At 42.1% G+C, this 10855-nt stretch overlaps 2 protein-coding genes across 3 annotated transcripts in view; both read left to right on the top strand.

Moving 5' to 3' along the window:
• The window catches only part of LOC132984907 (pleckstrin homology domain-containing family G member 1), a 42431-nt gene extending 35629 nt beyond the window's left edge, over window positions 1-6802 (top strand). For both annotated transcript variants that reach the window (XM_061051946.1, XM_061051945.1), the window contains exons 14-17: window positions 98-280; window positions 383-502; window positions 662-2480; window positions 3724-6802. In XM_061051946.1, the coding sequence (XP_060907929.1) occupies window positions 98-280; window positions 383-502; window positions 662-2480; window positions 3724-4733 (3132 nt within the window). In that variant the 3' untranslated portion in view covers window positions 4734-6802. The remainder of the gene's footprint in view (window positions 1-97; window positions 281-382; window positions 503-661; window positions 2481-3723) is intronic.
• Window positions 1-10855, top strand: part of sod2 (superoxide dismutase 2, mitochondrial) — a 167309-nt gene that overhangs the window by 135057 nt on the left and 21397 nt on the right. The gene's annotated exons all lie outside the window — the stretch shown is intronic.

Genomic DNA, 10855 nt, shown 5'->3' on the forward strand with positions numbered 1-10855 from the left:
GTGAGCAAAAACATGTAAATCAGTCACATATTGAAGCACGTTTAAGCACACACACACAGATTTGTTTGACTCTTGAAAACGTTCTCCTCTCCAACAGACAAGTCTTGGAGCGACCCTTCTGTCACCGGTGTCCCAGCTGGCTTTAGGCACAATCGGTCGCAGTCGCAGCCTCATCAACCAGTCACAAGAATCCCTCGACCCCGGGGATCACTATGACCACAGTGACAGGGAGGAGGAGCCGCATCTGCAAGATGCTGATGATGAAGATGACAGTGGCCTGGTGAGTCAGTGTAAAAATAACATGAACACCTAAATAAGTACAACTCAACCTTTATTTTTACCGCTTCAAACATTTGATCAATTCTACAACCTCTTCATTCAGGGAGGCAGAAAGCGGTTGCGAGTCCCCGGAAAAAGCAGCAGGAAGAGGCTTAACCCTCAGGCGTCTGTCGATAGTATAGAACAGTGGAAAAGCTTCAACATGAGCCCTTCAGACATACAGGTATACAAGTACACCCTGAAAACTTCTGTGTAGATTTTGTACAATACTATACGATACACGTCATAGTCCCCTTAGGGAACTTTCTCTTGGGAGTCTAGATCATTTTATGCTACCTTAACTATAACTAAGAAAAACAATTCTTGCTTCCCCTTTTCCCAGAGAGCCAGAGAATCCCTCGTAAGAGAAGGAAGTCACCACCCGCCACTTCTCAGGACACCTAATGTCACCGAGGAACCTCCGGAGTCCCCCATTCCCTCTGTGATAGTGACAGAAAGTGACAATTCTGTAAGGAACATCTGGGCAGACCACCGCGCTCGCAGGGCCATGTTCCCCACCCGCCAGCGAACCATGCAGCCTGATGACGAGGATGAAGACATCTACCAGATGTTTGTCCCCACCGAGCCAAGTGCGCCAGAGCCAGAGGTGACAGCGGAGAGGTCGGAGGTCACCTCTTCCCCCAAGACTGCTCGACCCTGTAGCTGGCACACCGAACAGGTTCCAACCGTGCAGGTTGACCCACCACCCAATGGCTGCAGAGTCCTGCGGAGGGCAAGCAGTGCAGGGGAGAAGGCTACAGAAGCTGGACAGACACCTGACGATGACCAGCCCGGGCACAGCAACTTGGAAGTGATCCACACTGAATCATCAAGCAATGACTTATCAGGATCATCCTCAGCCGAGCAGCTGACGATAGATGATATTGAAAATGTGTATGACAACATCAGCTACGAGGACCTCAAGAGCATGGGCCTGGTCAGAAGAGACCCTGAGGAAAGCCAGTCGGGGAAAGAAACTTCTGTAGATGTACAGGGTTTCCAGGGGAAGTCAGCAGGTGTGCTAAAAGAGCCTGAGGTTCCAGTGGTCACGAAGCCTATGATTGAGCCTGAGAGTTCCTTAGATAGCAACCGGTCTTCAACACAAGATGGAAGGCCATTTGAGCTCAAGATAGTCGAGGAGAGTATCTACGACACCATCTGTTTCAGGGAGCCCCCATCAACGGAGGTCAAGAGTGAGGGCAACAAGCTAAAACAAGGGAGAGACAGCCTGATGGCATCTGAACAAGACCTGACTGGAAGCCTTGGAGCTTTTTTGTCCGAGGAGAGCCTCCACTTCGGAGAGGATGATGGACATGACACCTCCCACCCTGTCACATGTTCCTCTGAGCCGGACTATTCCTCCTCCTCCGCCTCTGAGACTTTCTCCCACCACACGCAGAAAGGGGATAAGATGTCAGAGCACGTCGATGAGATCTGGAACGATCTGGAAAACTACATCAAGAACAACGAGAAGAAGGCTGATAAACTGCCCGCTGCCTTCCCTGTCAACGCCAATGAGTCGCCCAAGAAGGCTTCACCAGTCAAAAACAGTCCCACCAAGACCCCGCTTGTAAATAGTCCTCAACCAGCCAACCCTCCAACCAAGAGTCCCCCAGCACATCAGCCTAAACCTCCCCCTGTCACCTCTACGCAATCTTTCACTATCCCAGTCATCCACCTCCCTGACCTTCAAAGTGAACCCACTACAGCAGAAGAAAACCATAGCCCTCCTCCTGCCTCACGCCCCCTCCCTGTCGCCCCTGAGCCCCTCCCAGGCACAGTGAAGAACATCAGAAAAAGACTGGCCCGCCTGAGCAGTGGCAGCTTCCGCCTAGAGGACGACGACCTGGTGGAGCTTCCTACACGGAAGGACCTTCATGGCTTATTTCCGGGGGAGTTAGCGGGTCTAGACTCCCCCCTGACCAACTCTTCTCTCCTGCTGGGCGAGTCTCTGGACTTGTCCTTGGAACTGATGGACAAATCAAAGAGCCGGGTGTTCCTCATGGCCCGTCAGTACAGCCAGAAGATTAAGAAAGCCAACCAGCTGCTGCGCATGAGGAGCATGGACCCTGGGGACTCGTCTACCCGGGCACGGAATGAGAAGAAGCAGAAAGACCTGGCAGCCATCTTGGAAGAGAAGAAACAAGGGGGCGCTGCTATAGGTAACAAATAAACAAAGTTCTCATCACGATTATACTTCATTATGGTTAATAATTGTGACTTAGAATTCCGAGGGGCACATTTCTAGCACTTAGCGCTCACCACTTGCTTTGCTTTGAGCCGCAGAGGGTCGCTGTTTTAACTAACCCTCTTTACAGTACCCCACCAAAAGGCAGACAAACATAAAGACTAGTTGTAGAACATCAAGTGAAAGAAAGAGGCTCATGTTGCCTTCAGGACTTAGTGAAAAGCAAATCAGAGCTCAATAAAGAGCTCTGCCCAGGGACAACAGATGGAAATTAGCTAGCTAGCTAAATCTGGTACAAAGCATCTCTTCTCTTCTGAGACTAATGTTTTTTTTTGTACACTGTCCCTGATTCAAATAAACGATTAAACTAAACTAATAGAGAAAAAATGTGACTTACAATGGTAAAATATCCATAAACACAACAAAAGAATGGTTACGTTTCTTTGTATCTGCTGGCTGTTAGAACACATAGCTGCATGATAACATATCAATGTAGATGTGATAGTATATCAAGATTTATTATGTATTCAACGAGTGTGTCTGAGCACGAATTGACAGATAGAGAGCAGACTTCAAGGGAAAGTTGGAGGCTGGAGTGAAGTTATTTGCTCGTCACTGACCTTACCCAATTCTAGATCCTATTAAAACAACATGTTCCACATACATTTAACAAAGGCAGCTACAACGTTTAGGCATACGAATATCACGTTAAAAAAATATGCTAATATCAAATGTCTTGTTAAAAAAATGTAAAACATAAGTGACTAAGCTAAATGTAGCAATATAAACAGTACAGGCATTACTGCAGCTATGAAGGTAATAAAACTACTACAATGTCAAACTGCTTTTTTTTAAGATTAGGTGGTGGACTCCTGATAATAAGGTTTTTTACTGCAACATAACAAAACAATAAACAACATTTTTGTATTAATATAATGATCTGAAAATGCAACTTAATTTATAAGCTATGCTTCTCAAGGCACAGACGAAGGAGGGAAAGAAAAAGGGTGGCTGGAGATGCAGACTGGCCGTCCTGATTAGAGTTTTTGAAATGTGACCCAGCTATGTTAGGTGACTGAAGTGACCAATCAGAAATGTTAGCAAGAAGTAAACGTCAAAAATGAAATGCTCTAAAATGACCAGCAGGGGGAAACGGGTACAAAATTCTAGCAATGCATGACAATGTCCTTCCTTACGTTCTTCTGTTCTCTCTTCAGGTGCCAGGATAGCTGAGTACTCCCAGCTCTATGACCAGGTCATGTTTAAAGACCCTCCTGGTACAGCTGGTCAGGCGTCTGTTTCCCCACATCACGCCCATCCAGGGCTGCCTTATTCTCCGTCCATGCCTGAGACCTCTCTGGAGGAGGACTGGCTCCACTCCACTTACAGCAACGGGGAGCTGGCCAGCTTCATCTCCTCGTCCAGTGAAGGGGAGGATGCTCGGGTGTCTTCTACCCCGAATCGCAGACTTACCTCCTCCTCCTCCATCCCGTCTCTAAAGACCTTACCTCCCTCTCCAACCACCCCACCTACCCAGAGATGGAGCTCGTGCATATCCGCACCAAGCGAAAAAGAAGAGCATGTGTACAGTACCATAAAGAGACATCCTTCGTTTAACGCTCCGTCTTTGCCGTCCACAAAGTCTTCCCCGTCCGGTCACAGTCAGTCAGTCATCTCTTTGGGAAACCCACAGCAGGAGAAGAACCAATCCGGACTCAAATGTAACGGACCCACCGTGGATCGATCCACTGACAGACTCCGTGGTCCAAGTCTGGGCCGTGCTGGTCGGCAGAGTAGCCTCCCAGAGCGCTCCACCAAAGGACTCTCAGAACTCACTTTACACGACGGTCAACAGGTGGTGGTGCTGAACCGAGCCTCTGCACTGAGCATACTCAACGCCACCCAGAACTACCTGGCTAATTTTAAGGACAACGGGGAAGACGACGATGACTATGTAGAGATCCGCTCAGAGGACGAGAGCGAGCAGCAGCAGGAAAGGCTGGCACAGCGAGACGGGAGCTCTGCGGCCCTTTCCAATCAGAGCCGGAGTCTTGCCCACTCCCAGAGTCTGCCCTGCACGCCTGTGCGCTCCTGTGACCCGCTTAGTTCTCTAGACCGGGAGCAGCTGGAGAAGTACCTCTGGAGCGAGCCGCAGCACAGCCAACCTAAAATCGTCCAGTCTCTGAGAGAGAAGTTGCAGTGTCTGAGCTCCAGCAGCTTCGCCTGAGCCCCGGACAACTACAAGCCAAATATATACAAACACAAAGCATAGCAACACAAGGGACACTGCTGCTTTGCCTTGAATGCCCTTCATCTCTTATCGTCACTTAAAAATATAACACAAACATCACTAAGCAAAGATCAATAGCTATTTCCTTGGGCGCAGACATAATCATTTTTTTGAACTCCTGAACTCTCTGTTACAGGGCTTAAAAATGTAATACACGAGTATTATTAACATTTAAACTGCCACATCAGTCTGCATGTGAGCCGCCTTAGCACTTCCAGGTTCAAATACTCCTCTCATGTATTTATCAAAGAGATCTTGCCGTGATGAGTTAGCAAAAGTGGTCCAATTAAAAATGGTCTTGGCTGTTTGTAGAGGCATTCTCTACGGCTGAATGAAATCAATTCCATCTATGTTATAGCGTCATGTGTAAGCCTTGTAGGGATCATTTGAGTTTAAGCAGTTGATTCTGCAGGGGGGGACTTGTGCCAATTAACTGTACAGATTCAGTAGTTCAGAATATCTGGTACTGATTGTAAGACATAGAATCTCTTATGTGCCCAATGTCCCAGAGTAGAACAAGAATAAAAAAATCTGAGTATCTTCGGTGGACTCCTCGTGTCAGGAGCACCTCTTTGAGCTCTTTCTTTTAATATGCTGTTAAGATTGTTTAAACTGCATTTTTCAGCACTAGTTCATCTTAACCTCTAATGGAGGAGTTAGTGGCTAGAGTTTTTATAAATGTGCTTACACTATCAAGCCGCTCTTTAACAAGCAGCAGTTTAAATCTGCAATCTTAAAAGTCTTCTGCACAGGCTGGATTGTCACTTTTAACAGCTTCTTATAACATTAAATGTACCAAAAAAAAGGATGCAACTGTAAACAATACATATTGGCTTCAACGAGATCTCATAGGTTAAGTTATAACTAGATTGAAATAACTGTATTTCACTCCTACCCGTCACCTTTTGTAGGGTGTCATCACGCTTTCAAATCAGGAGAGGATGCTTCTATTTTAGCTAATGTATCAGCAATATTAGGAAGTCACATTTTATTTTGAACTTGTGAGTTTATCCGTCACGTGATGATGTATTATTGTCAGGGGGCAACCATCATGTAGAGTAAGATGTGCATCTCGAGACTGGATTTTTTTAAAATCATGCTAAATTAAATTTTAATTAGTTTTAAAGAGGGACCACGGCGGAGAGGATCGGGGAGAGTTGGTTAAAAGGTTACAGTACTGTATTTGGTGTATATGATTTATTTTTTCCAAGTGGATTGTCAACAGTTTGTTTACGTTATTGGACACTGGTTTCACTACTGATACTACATCCACATTCACAGAGAGGGTATGGTTGTTTTCGGTCACTTCAGTATGGTTCATAAAACACAATTGTTTCCCCACTTTTTTTTTGGTGCATGTTAAGGATTCACCACATGTTTCTAAAAAAAAAACTAAAATGACTTAAGTTGTCCTATTTATTTGAAAGTATCAATGTTTTTTTTTTTTTTTTTTTTTAGCCGTTATTGCTTTAACTTAAAGCAACACAAGAGATGTAAAATAAAGTAAAACATATTTATTTAAAGAAGGTTTTATTCCGTTTAAGAGGCAAAGACAAAATTTGAATCAAATACTGTGAATATTTTCAAAAGTGGGTTTTCGATCACGCACTGCTTAATATAAGTTCCAAATCACTAAAACACGTGAAAAGTTGACACACACACACAGAAAAGCACAATATCATGGCCTACTGATGACATCAGGAAATCTGCATCAAACCCAAGTTAGGAATATGAAGTATGTTCTGTTTTCATTGTACAATGTGTCCTCTGTTTCACTGGTGGGGATCGTTCGTCTGCGTTGACGCTGTTTTGCACTTTTCTGTCTTTTTTACGTTTGATTTGTAAACACTTTGTAAAGATGTACATTTTAGGAAAGTTATTCTTGTATGCCATAGGTATGCTTTATAATGCTTTAATGTTTAAGTTAAGTGTATTTTTTTTAACTGGCTAGTTGTCATTGCTCAACAAAACAATGTATTGGAGGTAATAAAATCCGATTAAACTCAGACCTGTTTGTTTTGTCATTTTGATGCATAGAACCTGTGTTTGTTTATCCGTTTAAAGACTAAATAAATAAATAGTAACCCAACTATGATAAAATAATATTCCTAATCTATTGTTTGGAGAACATTTCTCCATTTTCTCCTCAGCTTGTGAAACTCTTACGCCAGTTAAAAGTCCTCCTCACGACTCCTAACAGTTTAACACCGTAGGAGGTCTCTGAAGCTTTGTGAATACGTTTCATCTGTCCAAGGATCTAGTCTTAACTTTAAGGGGAAATGCTTTGAAAATGTCAGGATTCTTAGAATGTTGTCACTGAGCAACTCCTAAAACAGTTTTAATATTTAGGAGACTAAGTGAATGTCATTTATTTTGTTAGACGACGTGTGTTTTAGTAAGCAGACGCTCAGTTGGGGACACAAATAGTGAATCCCCCTCTTTTTTTCAAAGCATAGATGTCTATTTTTTATCACAGCTTAGAAATATCCACACAGCTTGAGCAGTAAGAAATAGATGAGCTGCGCTGAAGATTAACTGATACCAATTCATGAACTTTCATCGACCATTGGATTGATTTGACATATTTATTTTACAATAACGCCTTGTTCTCAAGCCACAAAATACCATAATGTGTTTCCTGTCATTGCAGCTACAGCACGAGTGTGTTGTAGTTTCCAGAGGCCATCAAACTAACTTACTTTCTCTATATTGATTGGTTGATTTGGCTATTCTATGTCAAAAAAATAAAATATGAATCAATAGACTGGAGAGTAAGGGAACAGTTGAATTAAAATAAAGGATATAAACAATAGGCAGGTTTGGTTCTGACTGTTTATATATTTGATAAACTGTGACCCAGATTTCCAGTTGATGATGTTATTCATCTTACAGCGCCAATGTTATTGGATATTTTAGAAATAGCAATTAAATCAGTTTGCAATTGTGATTATACTAAACGGTTATTTCATGTAATTTGTTCAACAAAGTTTTCAACAAACCATCATCAAATCAGTCAGACCATCCATGGGAAGCTTGAATGATTTGACTTCCTCACACTTGAATTTTAACCACGCCTTTTACAAGTTACTACAGGTGAGCACTACAAGGCAGGACATTTGTGTTAGGGTTAGGATCTTTGGACTCAGCAAGCGGATCAGGGTTCAAACCACAGGCAGTGCCTGTACTCTATGTACTGTATGTTGAATGTTTTTGCTTTCTCCTTCTGAAGTCTGGATCACACTTTTGAAATCAATGTGTAAATACTTAAACAGGTGAGTTGTACAAGACAGTATAATGGTGAGGTAGTTAGAACTGCTACCTCTTCGAGTCGCCTCATGTACAGAGGCCATAGTCATCATTGCAGCAGCAATGGGTTGGAATCCGACCTCAGCCATTTGCTGCATGTCATCCCCCACTTTCTCCTCCCAACCTTTCCTGTCTCTCTTCACCTTTCCCTTCTAATAAAGGCAATAAGGCCCAAAACAAAGAACTGCTACCTCACAGCAAGAAGGTTGAGGGTTGAAATCCCAGCAGGGTCGTCTCCATATGTAGCTTGACTTTCTCTTGCTTGAGTTTAAAACATGCTATTCAACTGCATTTATGTATGGGAAAGTACAGTTCATGAACCATGACAAGCGAGCACTGTAATAAGGCCTGTTTAAATGGTGCGCACGCGCTAACCACTGAGCTAAACCAGCGCCCCCCTCATTTTTAATTGCACTCCTGGTTTAAAATTAGTCCAACATTTGGGCTTTATGGTTCTTTTATTGGATCATGTGTTAAATTTTGCCATTTAATGACTGCCTGGACCAACAATTATTTTTTTCAGGAGCTTTATGAGTTTTTATCCCATTTAATTTCTAAATCTGAAAAAAATCCTTGCTTTAGGTGATTTTAACAAGCATGTCTGTTGCTTTTCTCAGACTTTTTTGTTGATTTTATGCACATCCTAGAGTCTTTTAGTCTCAGTCAGGCAATACAGAGCCCTCCACACTCACAGGGTCACACTCCCCTTAATTAACATACACTCATCCGCGGCAGTTTTCTTTTTTCTTCTTCTTGATCATCACAAGTCTTAAAATGTGTCTGTGGGACAGACAGCAGGTGTAGGGTGTTGGACCTTAATGAACGGATTGGTGAATTCAGGTGAATAAGTTCTGACAAACATTCTGGGTCCTGACAGTTAAGGGCTCTATAAAGAGGTTGTTTTTAAGTATTCAATGAAATCTGGAAATATGCATAGAAAAACATTCAAAAGGCACCCAAAGGGGCAACAGCACAATTTATTATTCTGATCTATTTTTTTCACAAACACACTATTGTATTCATACTTTTAGAATCAATCACAGCCCCCTCCTCATGTCATTTTGCGGATCTCTGTACCTTCCTGTACATATGTTATTGTGTGAAATGTTTTCTTTTTGTAGAAATAAATATTACTTCAGATGTTGCTGAGAAAATATCCCTCTTCCCTGTGGTTACTGAACCTCTCATTTTCAGGTTGAAATACAAATGTTTAGTTCCCTAAAGCTGTAAAGGTTCAGAAGTGTAATGGAAGTGTGGTTATAATAATTGTGCAGGGTTGGCTGAGGCTGTGGTGTTTGAAGCCCACAGTGATATCTTCTCTCTGGGCCCAGAATTCCTGGTGATGCGCCTGGATTTAAGTACAATATTACGGTGGCTGGGAAGTGCAAAGCAAAATTACAAAGTGTTAAACACTTTTACAAAATGTGAGACAAATTTACATTTTGAAAAACATTTTTTACATTTTATGAAACAAAATTACAAAACCAAAAACACTTACCAAGGACAAAACAAATTTACAAGATGTGAAACACTTTTACAATCGCTGAGACAAATTTACAAGCGGCAGAACACTTTTACCAGTCCCCAAACAAATTTACAAACGACAGAATCTTGACGGAAAGGGAATGTACCGCGACAAAACAAAACAAACAAAATGACCCCTCACTCGATCACTTCCATACCGGGTCACTTCGGACATTTGGTACATTCCCATTTTGTCAAGATTCTGTCGTTTGTAAATTTGTTTGGGGATTGTAAAAGTGTTTCACATCTTGTAAATTTGTTTTACAAGATGTAAATGTGTTTTTTCCTTGGTATAACTGTTTTTGGTTTTGTAATTTTGTTTTCTAAAAATGTAAAAAGGTTTTTAAAAATGTAAATTTGTCTCACATTTGTAATTTTGCTTTGCACTTATCAGCCACCGTACAATATGGCAGTAAGAGACAAAAGTAGATATTACGTTCACATATAACTCAAAAAAGGACGGCCTGCCAGAACAACCCCCTCCCCACCGGATGGTTGATGGGCGGCTTGCCTCCCCCCACCCCCTTGCTCCCTATCCCTCTTCCTGCATCTTATCCCATCTCTCCCCCTATCCCTTTCCAAGCCCGGCGCAGTCTAGGCCTGTGAAGACTGTTTCGTCATGAGCCGGGGATCCGGCCGAAGATTTCTGCCTTTTAATAAGGCAGTTTTTTGTAACTGTTCCTTCACTGTAACTTTTGCTGCTTTGCTAAAGTGCTCATGATGGATAGGCCGGATCTTTGTAACATAGCAATAAGTAAGGTATTTTACCTGCTTTTTGTAACATAACAATGAGTAAGGTCTTTTTACCTGCTCTTTTGTAATGTTAACAGACAAAGAGTAAGGTCTTTTACCTGCTTTTTGTAAAGTGTCTCGAGATAACACTTGTTATGAGTTGACGCTATACAAATAAAAATTTATTGATTGATTGAATTGAAAAAATAATAATATGAACAATTTGTCTAAATACAATCAGCAAAAAGTACAAAAATTACATTTTAATTATAAAAAGGGGAAATGTACATCCACAAATCTATCTGGTCTACACATCTTTCTACTGAACAGAAGAGGGAGCAGTATCAACCTTCAATAGACAAGAAACGTATTATCAAAGAAGAAGAGGGTGAGGCATGATGGGAAATGAAGTGTATAGAAATAATATAACAAAACGTTATATTCTGAAATGATTTGAGACCATTTCCACGTGAAAGTGAATTTAGAAAAACACTGTA

This window comes from Labrus mixtus, chromosome 12 (genome assembly GCF_963584025.1).
Source record: "Labrus mixtus chromosome 12, fLabMix1.1, whole genome shotgun sequence".
NCBI lineage: Eukaryota > Metazoa > Chordata > Actinopteri > Labriformes > Labridae > Labrus > Labrus mixtus.